This window comes from Dermacentor albipictus, chromosome 2, assembly GCF_038994185.2.
Source record: "Dermacentor albipictus isolate Rhodes 1998 colony chromosome 2, USDA_Dalb.pri_finalv2, whole genome shotgun sequence".
Taxonomy (NCBI): Eukaryota; Metazoa; Arthropoda; class Arachnida; order Ixodida; family Ixodidae; genus Dermacentor; species Dermacentor albipictus.
In genome coordinates, this window is record NC_091822.1 from 169,058,426 (window position 1) to 169,077,732 (window position 19,307).

At 48.4% G+C, this 19,307-nt stretch overlaps 1 protein-coding gene across 1 annotated transcript in view; it reads left to right on the forward strand.

Moving 5' to 3' along the window:
• Positions 1-1,434: 1,434 nt before the first annotated feature.
• Positions 1,435-19,307, forward strand: part of LOC135910635 (uncharacterized) — a 54,594-nt gene continuing 36,721 nt past the window's right edge. Inside the window, exons 1-2 of the mRNA XM_065442647.1 lie at positions 1,435-1,475; positions 2,153-2,268. Coding sequence (XP_065298719.1) covers positions 1,450-1,475; positions 2,153-2,268 — 142 coding nt within the window. The 5' untranslated portion in view covers positions 1,435-1,449. The remainder of the gene's footprint in view (positions 1,476-2,152; positions 2,269-19,307) is intronic.

Genomic DNA, 19,307 nt, shown 5'->3' on the forward strand with positions numbered 1-19,307 from the left:
AGTGTTGAGGGTGCAAACATTTTCTGAGTGCATTTTCTTGACCCGAAAATACCGGGAGCGCGGCGGAACTGAATGCAAGTAAATGGCGATTATACTAAGATAGATTATAGCTTTTATAGTAAGATGCCTTTCTCTAGTTTTTTCGAAGTTAAACTCTGGTACACTTCACAAAATATAAACTTTTCTAAATAAGTTTTTATTTTAAACAACATTAATGGGCAATTTTCTTCATATATGACTAACAAGAACTACAATCACAAACAAAACAGGATGACTATGGATAACTGTGGGTGAATGCACTCTTAGACAAAGGTACACCCAGTGGCGTAGCAATAGGGGGGGGCCGGGGGGCCGTGGGCCCCGGGTGCAAGGGGCCTGTGGAGTGGGGGGGGGGATGTCATATACGTCTGAAGACACCCCTCTTTCCGCCGGCTACACCCGGGGTGGGGGGGGGGGGTGACAGAAGACCTATGGGCCCCGGGTGCCAGACGACGTAGCTACGCCACTGGGTACACCATTTCGGGTGTATATCTGCCACACAACGATAATCATCATCTGCCTTGATTCTTCTCCTTTCTTTAACGCTGCGAGCCCGGTACTTCCCAGAAACTAACAGCATGCGCGTTATCAGCATGACAGAGCATTCCCGAGAGGAAAGTAGCGGGAGCGGCGTTTTCACGAAAGGAAACGCATCAAGGCAGATGGCGATTATCGTTGTGTGGCAGACATACAGCCCAAAGGGTGTCAAACTTTTTAGAGTGCACTCTTAAAAAAGTTTACACGCTCTGGGGTGTATATCTTCCATAAAACGATAATCGTAATTTCCCTTGCTTGCGTTTCCTTTTTTGAAAACGCCGCGCCCGCTACTTTCCTGTCAGCCATGCTATGTAATGCTGATAACGCGCATGCCGTTCGTTAAAGGTACCGGGCTCGCAACGTTCACTCTAAAAAGAGTTTGCACCCTTTGGGGTGTAAATCAGCCACTCAAGGATAATCGTCATCTGCCTTGATGCGTTTCCTTTCTTTAACCCTGCAAGCCAGGTACTTTCCATTAACGAAAGGCATGCGCATTATCAGCATGACACAGCATTCCCGACAGGAAAGTAGCAGGCGCGGCGTTTTCAAGAAAGGAAACATGTGAAGGCAGATGACGATTATCGTTGTGTGGCAGAGATACACTCCAAAGATGCGAACTTTTTTGAGAGTGTTAGAGAAAGGAAATGTGGATAAGACAGACGACGTTTATCGTTGTGTGGCAAGATACGACCCAAAGGCTGTAATTTTGTTTTAGAGTGTATGGGTATACATGCGTACAGGCAATGGTACGACTGAACATGAATCGCTAAATCGAGACAGGTGCTAGCAGGGTGCTAGCTTTCCGTTCGGCAACAATGAAAACGCGTGCGAGAAATGTTTACAGAAATAACGAACAGGTGGCAGCACCTGCCAATGCGTGCCGCCGACAAGTGCAATAGGTGCGTTTGCTTACTAACAACAACTGATGCAGCTAATGCCGTTGCGCCGGGCAACTAATACCTTGTTTTAAAGGAAAAGCACAATGTAAGTTCTCATGCGGCAAACTTCAGATTGCCTCACTATTCTCGTTACTCCAGTATTCTCGCAACATTTCCCCCCCCCCCTCCTGCGGCCTTTCGACTAGAGTTTCGTGTTACATAGTGCTTACGTGCGCTGTGAGTGGATTTAATTTCGTTTACCCGCTAATGATTGCATCATAATTATTGTCTGCTGGTAGGTGCCCGCATGCAGACGTAATCGATGTAGTTCACCGTCTCGCGGTGCTTGTAAGATCGAGCGCATGTCTACAATCGAATTAACAGGAAGGTGCTATGTCAGCTGGCGTCACATGTTGCTGTTGGTGTGATTGCATAAATACTTCTTTCCTGGCCTGACCCGTTTGTAGTGTAGCGCGTAGCGGTGACGTGCGGTACAAATACGTAAGTTAAGGGTGCTTTAAGCGCTGTTTTAAGAGTCCGTGCTGCTCTACATTCGGATGAACGCCGCGGAGACCTTGTTTAAAAATAGCCGCCTCGTTTGATGTATCTTTGCCGCGCACCGTGCCGTTTCACAGATGCGGAAAACCTCTTCGTGCCGCGACTGGATGTGGTTTTAATTTCCTTTCCCTGTACTGCAGCATGTCTTCCAGAGCTAAACAGCGGAATGCCGCGAACTCTGCCGAATCGGCAACGCTGACCGTCAACGAAAGGATACTCAGGGATTGCCACGCTCTCTACGTCGACCCCGATAATGGTAAATTATCGTCGCTTTGCTATTAGTACTGTCAGTTTACAATGTCTTACCTGCGACGCTACGAACTCGAAGATTGCCTCTCAAAGGTGTTCCACTCAAAGGTTGCCTTTTGTACAGTAACCGCAAAACAGAAACACAAATTAAAGCTAATATGTTCGAATGGGACCTGAATGTGTTAGTGTTGGAAAGTGGTGACGGTCAGGGCATGTGCTCGAAGTGACCGGTACGCACGTGGGCCTAAACACACTGGAAAGCTGGCTAGTTAAGCGAGTTGATGGGGCATTTGGTTTGCATATTTTTGCACTGGTTTCCATTATGCCCATGAAACCGGTACACTGTGTTTGCGACAGTGAGAGCCCCCCCCCCCCCCCCCCCACACACACACACACACACAAAGCTGTCACTCACTTCTTTTTATAGGCGTGCAAACTCACTGCATGCTTACGCGAAATTTAAGCTCTCGCTTAAGATGTCAAAAAGCATTTCAACCCGTGCCCTCGGTTGAGCTTCAGGGCCTAAGCTTACAAAAAAGATTTTATGCTAGAACTCTTTGTAAAAGCAGCTACCAGCCAATCACGATGTCAGACATGTTTTTAGCCAAGGCTGGCCAATTACAAGGGGCATTTGTGAACAGAAGGCTTTGGGTATTCAGCCTCAGACGAATGATACCAAATGTAAACAGACAGTGAAATATAGACCTTGTCTGATGTCACCTGACACCTTTACCTCACAATGTTTCCATATCAGAGGTCCATTGTTTGCTTTTCCCCAAAGTTAGCTTAAGAACATTGGGGCTACTGTTGAAGTAGAAGCAGATATAATGTACGTACCACAACTTGAAAAAAAGGAAGTATGTTCAGTGAAGGTAAACAGTAAACAATTGGACATGGAATTAATACCCCAGTCAGACGAGCAAATTTAGTGGCACTTTGAGCGAATCCACTTTGCCTCGCTTGAGTGTCACTTCAGCAGTGTGGTGCTAGACGGCAAAACAAAGTGTCATTTGGGATTGGTGACAGTGACAATCTGTCAATGTGTGAAGCCATAGGGGTGGATATCACTATCGCTATCTTTAATTTCAGAAACAGTTATTGTTTTGTTACGAAAACAATGCTTATTTACAAGGACCTTTGCAATAAAAATAGAAATACTATAACTCTTAACCCGTGCAACCCTATCAACACGTCTATTTGTTTTGAGCCAATACACGCACAAAACACATCCAAAATCCACGAGGTCAAAACGGCAGAATTCATTAAAAATTAAATGTTTAAAATTTGTGTTTGGCTTTAGTGATGTCGCAAACTCACTTCAGCGCAGCCAATTGAGTTCGTCGAACACACTCACTGCTGCACTGTGGCATGGTTCGACTGTGGTACGGTTGAGGAACAGCGTTGAAGTGCTGGTCGGGGAAGGCATGTTGACTTCTGCTATACTTGTTAATTCCCGGCACTGCTGAATGTCAGCTTGCAATTGCTGAAACAGATCTTTTGAACTGAAGGTGTCCAGCTCACAGCATGCTGCTAATTCTTCTCTTCGCAACATAGTCAACGGGTCTAAGTGCTGCAGGTGTTTTGATGCAAGATGTATGTTAGTGAGGTCTGGGATGCAACATCGATGCAAAACCAGCCACTTAATCTTCATCAGCCTTAACATTTGATGTCAGTGTGAACTGTGCTAATTCACTGCATTGTTCAGCATTGAAGACAAAAGAAAAAAGTCGGGATGAAGTTTGCATAAGCTCTAGCCTAATAGTTTGTGCACTGCTACTTATTGCTGGGCTAGTTGGCCCATACTTTATTACGGCATTAAAGATACAAAGCAATGTGAAGGAAGAACTACATGGCAGTCACTTGCAGCGATGTTTATTCAAAGCAGACCTTCCTTGACGAAGTGAATGGGGGACTCCCTCTGAGTAAACGTAGTTGCAAGCGATATTCTTCATTGTTCTGTATTTCATGGCCTGCACTTGATGCAGGGAGATCTTGCATTATTAAAAGGTTAACTTGTAATGAGACTATAAATACATAAACTGCAAGCCATTGTACTGCTGAAACCATAGTATAAATTTTTCCTCCTGTAAAGGAAGTTATAAAATCTGTTTGCCAATAGAACTGCAAGCATCATTGCCTCGCATATACTAGAAACCAGCACATCAGTGCACTAAAGAGGGAAAACAGTATGCAGGCTTTCTGAAAAAAGTTGTCTTTTAACATGAAAAAGTATGTACTGGGTTCATTACTATACATTTCAATACTAATTATAAATATAAAGAAGAAAGAAAGAAAATCATGAACACTCTGACTTTATGGAGTCGGGAAGCATGATACATGCACCAAATTCTACATGGCTTTGTCAGAGCTTTGCATTTAGAACAATACATGGATACTTCGGCATTGCTGACCATCTTACTAATTGCTGCTAACAGGCGAGTAAATTACTGAGGACAAACCCAGTCCAAAACAAAGGATAAGCATTTTGCTTTGCTAGAGTGTCACATAGGAAGACCATGCATAGAATTTTCTCTTTTACCCATAATTATTGGTCAACATTTCAGCATAGAATAGAAAGGCAATCCATACAAGTTTCAGTAAATTTTATTAATTGGGCCAGAAAGCAGGAAGTCCCCCTTTTTTTTAAGTTCTGGGAAGTAATACAGTGCATGAAATAATAAATTCTTACACTTGACAACAAAGTTCCTCAACATATTGCACACAGATTACTGCATCGCATTGAAAAAAGAAAGAAAGAAAAGAAACTCTCATCCAGTGATGTTATGTTATTCCCGAAGGAACCTTATTAAATTCCAGGTTCAGAAACTGCATTTCACCTCAAAGCTCTGATAACATTTTTCACATTCTTGTTTAAAAAACTGCCGGTATGTTCGCGAAAATCAGTCCCAGCGGACCGGCGCGTCGGGTCATTCATTTGTGCAGCGCGTATTCACAACTGTACAGGAAATTTCGTCGGGCTAGCGCTCATGTCACAGCGTTCGTGTTTTAAACGAGAAGAGAGGGGGTTGACCGAGGGTCCCGATTTTTATTAGTCATATCATAAGAAGCCAACAAACACTGACACCATGGGACAACATAGGGGTTAATTACTTGTGCTTATAAATGAAATAAAGAAACGATAAATTAATGGAAATTAAAGTGGATGAAAATACAACTTGCCGCAGGCGGGAACCGAACCCACAACCTTTGCATTCGCAGCGTTCGTGTTTTGTGATTCAAGACTGCGCCAGCAGTCCGATGCGACGTTCCTTCCCTGCGGCGTTGGCGCGACGCTATGTGCGCGACACTTCTACAGAACGCCTTGGCGCTTTAATTCGTGTGGCGACTAAAACTCCACAGCCAAAGAACGCGCCTCTACGTCGACGCCAAGCAAGGAACGCCTGCAGCGGCAGGCAGCGGGATAGGACACGCCTTTATGTGCACTGGTGCGCGTGCGCGGGCATTCGCTGTGGCTTAACGACACGAACCGCGCCTTTTCAGCACTCTGTTTCAGCAGTTGCATGCACCGTTGCCGAAGGCGAGGCTGCGTTTCCTGGTGCGCTCAGGAGGTGAAACAACACGTCCTGAACCCAGTGTGCGCTTGTAGAGTTGTGTGCGTCCTTATCGGGTGCCGAACCGCTCGGAGTGATCCTTTTTTTCAAATTGGCTCTCCAGATATGGCGTGGGAACCTTTGGGGAGCCTTCACGTGGCTTTTTCAGTTGAAAAGACGGTCTTCAAGGAAAATTTAGTTGGATTGAGCTACCGTTCTACCTTTACCTCAACTGCGCATGCCCGCTCGGCGGCAGGTGGTAACGGCATGCTGAAATACAGCTTGCGCGATGAGCTTTGATTCGTCAGTTCTTGTGACCCCTTTTAACGGGGGACGAGCCACTACACAGCGGTCCGTACTTTTCAAATCTGTCCATTGGTCAGTTCACAGTGGCCAGTGGCGTAGCTAGGTCGTCTGGTACCCGGGGCCCATAGGTTTACTGTCCCCCCCCCCCCCCCCCCCCGGGTGTAGTCGAGTAAGTCGAGGATATCAACAATTTCCGGGTGTCTTCAGACGTATATGACACCCCCCCCCTCCCCACTGGCCTCTTGCACCCGGGGCCCACAGCCCCCCCTCCGTTGCTACGCCACTGACAGTGGCCAGTTCATGGCAGGAACTATATTTCGTTGCGCACTCGCGGTGGCACGCGTGGCGAGTCTGTGCAACTACGCGCTTCGACCGCATTGCGCGCTGGGCATGCTGCGCGGAACTGTCGCGTGGTGTGGCTGTCAGGCGAGGCGGAGTGTTACGGCGTTCGCGATCTCCGCGGACTGCGTGGCCGCCCGAGGGCCTTGCTTTTCCCGGACGCGCGTTGTGACGAAATGGCCGGGGTTTTCTTGTTTGTCCCCTCGCCGCACCACGCTGTCGCCGGAGGCGCGCGTGTCGCGTGTACCTGTGGCGCGAAGCGCACAAGGACACAACGCGAGGGATCGAGATTGGCCGACGGTGCGAAGAGCTCATTGTATGTCCGATGTGTTTCTAAAAAGAAAAAAAAGAAAGAACCTTGTAGGAACCATTGACGATTATTGTCACTGTAAGCGTGTAGCAGAGCTCTTCAATGAAGCTTTTTTTTTTCTTCATCAAAGGGACGGTGCGCTTGACGGCATATATTAGTTGCAGTGAGGATACTTAGCGTTCGGTGTTTCATTCCGTAAATCTGTGAAGAACGGAGCCGTCAGCGAGCTCATCTGTTTACTTCGTTCCACAAGCTGTTTGTAGCGCTGTGGAAGGTAGGAGCCTCTTAGCCAATCAGGGCTGCAGCAGCACAGAAGATAGTCCGACAAATACTTGAGCAGTTTAGGGCTAGATTTAAAACATTAAACAAACAAATTTAAGACAGTTTGGAGTGACAGCTTTAAAGTATAGAGAGCGCTTTGACACAGTCGCGAAACTGATAGCAATGACCTGCACGGACACAGTTCCTCGGAGGTGTGATGCACCGTTACTAGGTAATCTAGTAACGTTGGTGTGATGTGACAAGGTGGTGACGCACCGTCTTCCAGCAACATGGCGTCGCCCGATTCGATTGTGTCCCGTGTGTGCCGTCCGCCGAATGTGCGCTGTTTACCCAAGCTGGCGAAGCAGATAGCTTTAAACGTTCTTGAAGGGCTTCGCGTCGAGTGGGGAGGCAGTTCAAGCTTGAATTCGCTTATCAAGAGCGCTGCAAAACTCACAGGCAGGGGCCTTCCCCAATCTAAACACCCTTAGCAAAGCTTACCCCACACAGTACGGTGACACATGCCCGTGGTGAGGAGATAAGCCAACCCTCTTCCACGTAATATGGGCCTGTCAGAAGGTATCCAGAGTAGAAAACCCGAGTGCGGAACAGTGGGAGGGGATGCTCTCCAGCGAAAACCTGGACATCCAGCGTCGATTGGTCCGGCGAGCTCACTGGACATCAGTCCTCAGCGGAGCCGTGGACTTGGGGAACCGACCCTGTCTGAAGAAGACGGAAGACGCCATCGGAAGATGGAAGAAGCCGTCTGAAGCCCGCGAAAATTACATCAATTTAGAGCACAATAATTGTTTTTCCTCCTCCTCCTCACCCAGGTGAGTGAGCGAACGCTCTACGAGTGGACAAAGGAGAAGGCGGGCAGGGTGTTGTCACCGAAGAAGCGTTGTGGTGCGAAAAGGCGCTGAGCGGACAAGGAAGCTGGACGTTGCTGACCTGAGCGTGTTGCGAAGGGTGGTGCACAACTGCTGCCAGAGAGGGGAGATTCGGACTCTCGCCAAGGTGGTGCGGCGTTTCAAAGAGGACGACACGCTACCGACCGTGTTCCACAGCAACGATGCAAAGGATGCTGAAGGAGCTCGGCTTCCGATGCAGGACACGGTCTCGTAATGCACCGGGAAGACGAAACAACCAGCGGTGCCGATCTCAGTTGTGACGAGGACGATGAATTGTGAGCCGCTCTAACGGGATAACTTGATTCATTTCCTGTGTGCACACAAGTCGAGATCATTCAGTGCTGTCGCAGTGGGGGCAGCGAAAGTGAGAACGAGAACGTCTCCAATGAGCTATGGCAGACGCCGTAGTGGAGGGCTCCGGACTAATTTTGGCTGCTTGTGTGTAGAATAAGAAGTGGGGCCAGTACCTTCGAAAAGGGCGTCGCCCGTCAAAAAATATATATACATATATATATCAAAAAGACACTAGCGCCACCTGCTACAAAAATAAACACGCTAAATATTACACATCTATTAAAATAGATGGAGCCACCTGTCATTATCACGGGGCGACAGGCGCGCATGAACACAATTTTCTGACATGTTTCATCCTGATTGGCTAAGCGGCCCCTACCTTCCACAGCGCTGCAAACAGCTTGTGAAACGAAGTATAGAGGTGGCAGAGGTAGAAAGCCCGCTGCGTCCTTTTTGTCGCCGGTGTGAAAGGTCGACCACCGACCACGAAAACGGTTGAATGAGCCAAAGACAGCCATTCGTCTCCAAAAGAAAAAAAGAAGCAAACGAGAAAAGCTTGTTTGCCTCCGTTGAGAGATAAACATATACATACCGCAGGCACTATAACGCGCTAACGTGAACTGTCATTGTTGCTGCGCGCACACACACACGTATATATATATATATATATATATATATATATATATATATATATATATATATATATATATATATGGAATCGTGGATGAAGTGTCGATACGTCGAGTAAGAAGTTTGTATGGTGAAGACGAAGAAACTTCATTTAGGAATGGTCTGGCAGTTTTTGTTGTGGTGGCCTCAGGTGGCGGCTCGAAGTCCTTGGACTCGGGCGGCATCTTCGGCTTGCCGGACGGCCCAGAGCTGGTCGGCCAACTCTGAACTCTGAAAGCCGTTTTATGTCAAATTTGGTACTCGTAAAAAAAAAAAGAAAGAAAAGAAAACGATTTGAAAGACCGAAGTGTAAAGCCCACTGAGTGTGGTTTAGGAGAACGAACTATATATAGTGTGTGCATCCATTTTCGCTATTGTGAACCAAACTGGTCGTGCTGTCTGACGCGATAAGCGGCGGCAGTGAATGACCACCGAGAAGACGAAATGCAGGTGGTTGTGACGATTTTGACAAATGCTCCTCGCCTCTTAACTATATTGTCATAAGGGGTGAAATCCAGGGTTTGATGGTATCCCGCCTGGTCGGGAAGAGGCACGATGAATAAAAAGAAGGACGCCGACCAGGAGCTAATAAACGTTTACTGAATGTGTTTTTTTTCACTAAACGTTTGTAGTTATTGGTTGGCGTTTATGTTTATTGACCATGGAGAGAACGTGTCAGATAGAAGTACAATTTGCGTTTAGAGTAATAAGAGAAAGTTTAGAAAATGAAGTTGAAAGGATGCATGGAACGCTCAGTTTCGCAACTTCGGATAGTGCGACAGTTTCGCGACAGTGCACAGTCTAAGGAATAAAAAAAAAAAAAATTATCGCTTGCAAAAATTCAATTGTTTGCCAAGTATAGGGAGTTCCCGATAAAGCGCTTACGGTGCAAGGTATATATATATATATATATATATATATATATATATATATATATATATATATATATATATATATATATATATATGTATAAAACTTTTTACTTGCGCCGAGCTCTGTTGCAGCGTTCGCGCGCTGCCGTGGCTATACACATTTAAAGGGACGTTAAAAGCAATTGTTAATCAAGCTAAAGTGATAGATTAGTAATTGGTAATCTCTAAGGCGTCAATAATATCACGAACAGGGCCTTACTTATCGAGAAACTCAGGTAAATGCAGGCATTAGAGGCCCCCTGGGACATTCAAGCACTTTCTCGATGACGAAAGCACTCCTCAGTTAAATTCTGTCTCTATTGCCCAACCACTCGTTGCAGAATACATCATTGTATTGTATTTGAAGTCGAAATATAATGCTACTTATCCATTTCTATTTCATTTTTAGAAAAAATGAACTAATTGAAATTACCCTTGACAACGACGCGGGTGGTCGAAATGTTTCGTTTTCGCTCGACTCAGCGACGCCCACGCTTTCGCGTTTCAGTAGTTTCGTTATCGCGTAGTGCCGCGCTGGTTTTGCTGGCTCGCGAAACTCACACAGACTGCAAGTAGCAGAGAATATAACTTCCATATTATGCCGCGGGATGCCCGAACGGTCGTAAGCCCCTTGAACAAGAGGCAACTGCAGCGGCGAGTCCACCGCTCTGTCTTGGCTCGGTGCCGCCGTCTGTCGGGCGCCGTTTTACTCACCGATGGCAGCAAAGGGCGGTGACGGCGTATGCAACGTCACCACTCCCCCTGTTGTGCGGCGGGAGATTTGAATTTCGAAAAAAAGGTATTCGGCCCTTCAGATGCAATTTTTTCGTAAACTAAGTCCTTGGCCCGAAACAAGCGTCGCGAAGTTCCTGGAACGGTATATAAACAGTCCGCGTCGACTTCTTATTTGCCTTTAGGGTCCTTTTAAAGAAGTTTACACCCTATGGGTTGTATTTTGTCCCCAAACAATTATTGTCATCTGTCTCGCCCCCATTTCCTTTCTTTAACGCTGCGATCCCGGTACTTCCCAGGCACAAACGACTTGCGCGTTATCAGCTCGACACAGCATTCTCAACAGGAAAGTAGCGTGCGCCGAGTTTTCAAGAAAGGAAACGCAAGCAAGACAGATTATCGTTTACGGACCAGATAAGCCCCAAAGGGTGTAAACTTTTTTTAGAGTGTATACTGGCGGCTAAGAGACTAATTCTTACACCCTCTTTGGGTGTAAGGGTATGAGTTATACACCAATTTATTTCCACTCTTGTTCATTTTTGAGGATTAAATTATTTAACAGCCTTAAAAGTGAATAAGGGTGTAAATTGGTCTACTCTTTAAACGGTCGCACCCTTTGGGGTGTTTATTTGTCCCACAACAATAATCGTCATCTGCCTTGATTGCGCTTCCTTTTTCGAAAACTCGGCGCTCGCTACTTTTCTGTCGAGAATGCTGTGTCACGCTGATAACGCGCAAGCGGTTCGTGACTTGGTAGTACCTGGCTCGCAGCGTTAAAGAAAGGAAATGCGTACAATACAGAAGACGATTATTGTTGTGGGACAAGATAAGCCCCAAAGGGTGTACATTTTTTAAGAGTGTAAGACTCACACCCTTACACCCAAACATTTGAGGATGTAAATAATTTACACCTTTCAAAGTGAACAAAGGTGTATTTTGGTCTATAACTCATGCCTCTACACCCGAAAAAAGAATGTGTAATGGTGTGAGTTATAGACCAGTTTACTCTGTTCTTCACTAAGGGTGTAGACTATTTCACATTGCACGTACGATGCGTCGGAGCACCGTAGCTTTCACTGCCGCAGCCGTAGAAACCCATGCGGGAGACACATGGTGCGATTTTCCGTGCGATCAGTCGTACGGCGCGTCGTGTGCGACTTGCCGCATGCGGCGATTCGGGACACATGGTACGAATGACCGAGCGGCGGCTAGCTCCGCCCAGAACCGGCGCCCCTGCCTGCGTGGAAGTTTGGAATGCTGCATAACTTCGAACAGAAAGTGAAAGCAAACGTATTTGCACAGCTCTCTTGTTTGGAACCAACGATGACAATATAAACACGCCCATGGAAGCACTGTAGACGTGTTTCCACAAGGTCGCGTTAGCAGTAACGGCTCCTTTGACAGCCGCCGATGGCTGTGCCGGCAGGCACAGCTCGCTCGGCCACCGAATCCGACACCGGTGGCGCTTGTGACACGATCGCCGATCGCTTGCAGCTCGTAAAACGAAGCGTCTATGTTAGTCGGCACAACGTGTACGCAGTTATCCTACGCTTATATTGCAGCACATTTGATTTCATTGGCGCCGACAGAAGCGAACGAGCATGCCAGGCGAGCTTGCGATCGCTGGGAGACCGTGTAGGCCTAGCTCGCCGGCCGTCTATCCGAGGCCGAGGGCCCATGCCGATGCGTCCGCAGCTCGTAATTAAGCGCCTAAATTCATCAGCACAATCAATGCTTGAACATTTATGTTTTTCTTAAGTGAAAATACGGTTAGTTTTCTCGGTGCCGTTAGTAGCGATGAGTAAACACGCCACTCAGGCGAGCCGCTTCGTATAGACGATTGCTGGCGCATCTGCGCTGACGGCGTCCGTTTACTATATCGCACGACGTTTCATAACATGCACTCTTTTGAGGCCACTTTATTCTATAAGTTATTTCGTGTCAGAAACAAATTGCTGCTTATTTATGTGCCGCCGTCAGCGGCGAAAGAGGCCCTCGTTTCGACCAGGGAGAAAAAAAAAACAGACATGATCGGAGCGGCGAGGCGCTCGCTCGCCGGCTCCGCCCCGTCGGGTCTATGACGTGGCCGTGACGTTCGCGCTACCTGCGCTGTCATTGGCTGCGGTCGCCCGACCGATGCGGCGGTCGCACGAGAATATTCAGCAAGTTGGTCGCATGCGCGGCGTGCGATTCGGCGCCGCGTGCGGGGGATTTGGTTGAGAACCTGTTGAGTGCGGCTGCCGGTGCGAATAGTCGTACGACCGATCGCACGGAAAATCGCACCATGTGTCTCCCGCGACCACCGCGGTGCGGCAGGTACAACGCGACGTGAGAAACGGAAATTACGGATCGTAGTGGCTAAAGTAAACAGCGCAACGAACTTGTCTAGACGCGCGAGGTAACTTTAAATTTATAATCAGTATATACGTTTCGGAGCATAATCGGGGCACCGACGCACGTTGTGTTGCATTTACGTTTGGCGTCGACCACGCCGTCGCGTACCGGCTTTCATCGCGGAACTCCCCTTGACAGCTTCGCTGTAAAGCAAAACAAAACAAAACGAAAAGGTGAGGATGAGATTCCTCGCTCCGAAATGGCGTAACGTGTAGTGAGAAAGCGACGAGCGGCTGCGTTCTTATTAACCACGCTTTCTTGCGAGCGGCGTACGTGTCAAGTTACAGAGGAGGGCCCGTTGTTAGGGAACCCGCTGCAGAGTCACGACGACCACGGCCGCGGTGAGAGTCCCGCCGCATTCGTCCGTCGCTGACGACGGCCAACGCGAAACCGCGATCACGTGTACGCGAAGCGAGAAGTCACGCAGGAGAAGCCACCGTGTCGGGCGAGCGGAATCGGCAGCCACGTATTACTGCGCCGTATACTATACAAGCGCTTGCAGAGTTACGCACGTGAGAGAGATGCGGCCGAGGAACGGAGTTTTTGTTAATGTTTCCCAATCTTCCCACGCTGTTTCGCGCAGTTTCATACAAGGGGCTTACAGTATACACATTGTGCGCGAGTGGCATGCATGCATGTGCGCGCGCTTAGAGCAGGAGATGTCTTTGTTAGAGCGCGCTGTTGTGTCGCTAACGTAATGCTGATTTTCGCTGTACTTGCCCATTGTGTAGAGAGCGTGTCGTGTAACTCGAACCAGTAAAAAAAATATTAAAATAAAATAAAGGTATGTGGGGGGGGGGGATGGGGAAGTTTCTTCGTGTACACGCATGAGACTAGCGGCGTGTTCGGTGAGCGAATCCTTTCACCAAATAGTTGGGCCAGCATGAGCGAGGGTTATGCAGTTCATTTCGCGAACGGTAACCCTCGGTGTCAACGGTAGACCTCAAGCTCGCCTGTCTATGCGTAGAAACGACATCAATGAAATGTTTTTCTTTTTTTTATTGTGGCTGAAAGGACCCTCTATTGGTTTCTCTTCTACAAGGTGCCTCTGACATGTACACGTGATATTGCTCTCCAGTCGGCGCTTTAAATGCACGTTGCCAACTGATATGTGCTTTGTTAGCAACGCGTTGATCCATACTATGCGTGCCTTAGTGAGACTTCTGTGCTTTCTGCGACTCCACCATGCATGCACTCGGCAAATGATGGCTGGTTGCCGCCGAGATTTCAGCGTTCGCGCATTCTTCGTCGTTTTTTTGTTGTTATTTATCACCATTGTTAGCAGTTGGACACATATGACACTCAAGCGGCCTCATACAAGATTACGCGAACCGGTACAGACACGACGTATATAGCACGTTGCTACACCACGCAAAATTATTTCCGTACACGGCTTAAAATCTTAAGCAGGACGAAGGGCCGGGGCGCTGGATTACCGAGACAGCGGCATTGATCAACGGTGGGTGAACAGCGGGAGGCCCGATCTATCGAGACCGTGTTTCCACGAGGCGACGTGTTACTAAGCTGTATGTAGTAAACTGGATGTGAGGGCGAACCAGGGGGTTACGTTGGCTTCGCGTTGATGGGTTCTTTCGTTTCGTCTATACAGTTGGCCGCGTATGTGGCTTGTGTATGTCGGAAAGACCGCTTACGGCGACGAGTTTACTCACGCGCACATCGTTCAGCGCTATGCCTCGATGCGAACGCACTCGAAAATTACGCGACGCGAAAGGGAATTAACCCGACCGGAGTCTTGCCCACGTGACGAATATCTCACGTGACGTCCGCTTCCGCCGGTTTAAAGGAAAATAAAGAAAGAAAAAACAAGGAATGAACAGTCGACCGCGGTCGATGTGCGCGGAGACTGCCATATCACCGGAAATTTCATTTCGTTCGGAGATACGCGTATGGAGCCCCCGCATACACTTGCGAAGAAAGAAAGGAAGACAGAAAGAGTTTAGATAGTTACAGATAGCTTGCTGGCAATGACGAAACGTTGAGTATACGCACCAGCGTGAGTGATAAGCTGGGACGGGTGCGTGGGCCGACATCCTTGCTAAAATCGAGCATGATATTCTATTAAATGCCAAATTAAAGTCAACTTAAAGGAGCATTAAGTCAGTGTAAACAAAAACAGAACCTCTGTAACGGTTTCTTGAGTGGCGGGTACACCGACAGATTGAGTTCCGAACGACATTGTTCGGGCAGCGGTTATAGTTGACGAGGCTGCAGGGGACGGCTTGGCCACATGTATCGGAAGAGAGAAAGAGAAATGAAAATAGGGAATGAGGCGATAACGTTCGATACTAGTGGCGGGAGGGAACGAGGCAAAACTAAAAAGCAGGTGACAGCAAAATAGTGAAAGAGATTGCAACAAGTGCAGTGACCCACCCCCAGGTGCGCTGCCTGCGACCGCAAGAAGTGCAATAAAACCCGGAAAACCTGCAGTGGTGTGCTGCCTGCTTCTTCATGAAAGAATAGCTGTTCGTCCCATTTTTTAAAGCAGTGTGGCCATGACTTTTCCAGCATGTCAGTGTTTATGCGGTAAATAGGTAAAGGTCCGAATTTTCTGTATCCTAGAGAAAATACTCGCAAGCGCGAGGACGTTATAAAAAATTACGCAACAACTCCTCTGGGAGTTTTCTAAGTATGCGTAAGCATTGTGCCGCTTGCTCATCTCCACGCAGCCCAGTGTAATTATCAGTGTTATGAAACTTGATCCGACCGGTATAAACGACAGCGTTGCGGCGACACGAACTGCGGCGGACGGCGACACAAAGTCAATTGATGACGCAAGCAAACTTCTGCAGGTGGCGACGCCAGGGGCGCTGGTGACGTTCCGATCACTATAAGCCGTCATATAGCTATTTAGCGCCTTATCAATCTGCGTCGAACCATTATCAACCGTACTTCGGCGGCGGCTGCGTATGGCGGGGCTGCGCGGGCCTGTGTTCTTAATTGCCGTTGAAACGAGACGCGCCGGTCCTGCATTGAAACAACACCTAGATAGCACAAGGCCTTTTCACTCCGATCCTTGACGTCATGCTAGTGGCCCGACTGCCACAGAATCTAATGGGGCTGCTCCCGAGTAGGCAACAGTGATCTTGACGTAACCACTTTCGTCGCGCCAGCCTTGGCAATGAAAATTCTGGGCCAGTAACATGATGTAGTGAACAGTCCTTTTGCTATATCTAGGTGGTGTTGCTTGAAAGCGATCTGCGATGGGGACACAATGCCCCGAGTGCTGATAGCTTCGTGTGCGCTGTGTTCTCGCCGCCGCTTAGTTCGCGTTGAAGCGAGAGACAGCACGAAGGTGTATTATTCGCTCGTTGCCGCGCCTTATCTTGGCCTTATCTTGAAAGCGAGCGTCTTGCGTGACAGACGGACGGGTTTCCTCGTTTGACAGGCATAGGAATGCTTACGAATTTAATAATTTGCTGTTATAATACTTCTTTAAACGAACTAGTTTCGGTTTCGGTACCTTGGAGATTGGACGCGTCATGAAGTCAAGTTATGTGGGTTCGCTCAGTTTCAGCGATCGTGCGGTTGCACATGCGGGTGCAGCCTCAACAGACGCTCGTATCACTCGCGTATTTTTTCTACATTTTCTTTATTGAGCAATGTCATCATACTTAGGCGTATAGTGCTACACGTCGTCAGGAATTTTCGCCGTGTCATGACGCCACGATAATGTCGGTAGAGTAGCAGCTTGGGCTTGTTGGTTTTCCATACTCGCGTTAACAGCTCAAAACGTAGACGGGATACGAGTCCTCGTGTCCCGTCTACGTTTTACGCTGTTAACACCAGGATAATGTCGAGTACGGTAGGTCTCGCATTCAAAGACCAGCTTTAGTATTACATTACGATATCTCAAATATAAGTCTTTCCCGGCCTTCAAATTGCTGAGTTTAATTCTTTGACGTACCAGAAGTGCGCAAATTCGAAAGTATGTGTCAGCACACATTTATCTCTATTCGAGCGATCCCTTATGCTCTCTGGTGACAGACGTTCGTTTATGCTTGTGTCCAGTCATGCTAAATCTACTTCAATGGAAAGCTCTAGGACTCTCGAAATGGAGTACTCTCGAGAATAAAACAGTTACTCCTTTACTCCTTCGAAAGGAGTTGCCGGCAGCCCATTTTCGTCGGGTGCCTGAAAGACGAGATAAAGCTGATGCATGGACGGTAGGGGTTCTGTCGCAGTTCCGCGTATACGGTGTTCTGGGTAGCTAGCCGTTGTCACACCCTTGAGGGCATCAACCTCACAACGTGACGTCAGCAAGCACGACTAAGCAAATCTCCTCTTCGAGGTGGCTTGAGAGAGCGGCGAGTGTGGGCGCTCGGTTGTAAACTTCTGGTGAGCATCAGCGTCTAGGACGATTCTCAGATAATTTAGTATTGGGGCCTTATATAAGCACTTCTCTCCATACCCAGCCACGTTTCACACATAATAAATTTGTGCATAAAAAAAACGAGAGAAGACCGCCGCCAGGATTACTTTCCATCACTGTCTGGTTGCCCTTTCGTCTTTCTCCGGTGCGCACTCTATAGATCACAGGCCTGCTCCGTGGCTCAGGCCGATCTCTCTGCCTTTCTCTATAAGTGAATTCTCTCTCACATGGCATCCACTGGTGGTCGCGAGATGCGCGCAAATGTTTTCGAAGGCCTTTCTCCGTGAAGTTTTTAGAAGCGTATAAAGCGACGGATGCTCATCGCCAGTCGGCTCCCCGTTGTGGGCGGTATGCCTTTCGGCGATGACGAATCACTCGAGCCGCGCACCGGGAACAGCCGGGGACCGGACGCGTCGTTTCCCGATAAGGCGACGCCATTCGGTGTATCGGCGTGGCCCGCGCACGCCTTTTGTTAGCAGCAGACACGCTAGTTAGCAGCATATCTGCACGGAGTATATAGGCAGCGTATGCGAGAGCGGCCGCATGCCCGCACGAAGTACGCATTTGCGTCTTCAAATCCCCCGTGGCACTCTTGTTTCTCTTTTGCATTAGTAAGATCTTGATGACGGCTGGTTGGTCCACACTTAGAACCGAGGTGAAACAGCGCGAAAAAGACGAGGACACAAGGAAACAAATACCACAGACAAATACCACAGACGCTTGTCTGTGGTATTTGTTTCCTTGTGTCCTCGTCTTTTTCGCGCTGTTTCACCTCAGTTCTTGTTTCTCCTTCTTTCTCTCGCTTACACCACCCTCACAATTTCTTCTCAAGGAGCGCCTGAGGTCGTCCTTCTGCATGCGTCTGCGTCTTCGAATTCCGTAGCTGTCTTTGTTTCTCTCTCTCTCTCTCTCCCCCTTGTACCACCCTCACCGCTTCTCCTCGAAGAACGTCCGACGTCGTCCTTCTGCAGGGCTCCGGCGACCGTTGTCGCAGCCTTTGGCTGCGGCTTCGCCGTATCGGAGCTGGCCAGCAGTCGGATCTCCCGTCGCTGGCTTCCGGCGTTCGCACCCCTCTAGTTCCGGAAGCCGTCGTCGGCGGCGGGCGCTGCCTTCTCCCGTTTGCGTGTGTTTTCTTTTCCCGCGCCTTCGCTTATCGGCGGCTTCCACGCGCGCGGCCGTGGAGACTTCCGATGGCGGACGTTCTTTCGTGTGATGAACCGCGGCGGCATGGCGTAGACTGCGCGCATTACACGTCGATATGTGCAGTCGCCTGGCTCTCGCCGAAAGAAAGAACGAGGGGTTTCAGCGTGCCTCATGATAACGTGCACGTGATCCGCTTGGACAATAAATGGAGCGCAGTGCGTAGGTGCTCCACATGGTGACTTTAGGAGTGACTATGTGTAGTTGTGAGGTCTGTGTCTGATTTATATGGTTTATGTATTTTAAGTGTCGCTACGGTGGAGCAGTTGCCGACAGCTACTGCAAGGCTAATACCACCAGTAGCCTACAACCACTCAACTCAACATCAACTCAACTGATCGAGACCGCTGGCCCGTAATCTTCGCGGCTTTTAGTGCTCGTAGGTTGAATATTTGGGCGGTTGAAAACGAAGCTTGATGAAACGAACCGACTTGAGTGTGCGAGTTTCATTGGATCTCTGCAGATAACGGTTGACGACTATACTCGTGCTTCCTTCTCGTTGTTCCTCACCCCTTGAGAAGTGATAGCCGAGGCTCGCACCATTCAGAAACGTGTTGCTGGTGTGAAGGTAATATGACGGGTCGATGGAGGCCGCAGGGGTAACGATGGCGCAGGAGCAGCAGCAGCAACAGTAGCAGCACCACCGTTAACCCCACGGCCTCCAACAACCTGTCTTTACCTTCAGATGAGCAATACGCTTTTAGTGGTTCGAGCCTCGGTCGTCGATTACATCGAGTTGTTCGTCATACCAAGGTAAATGCCATTCAATCTTGATTAT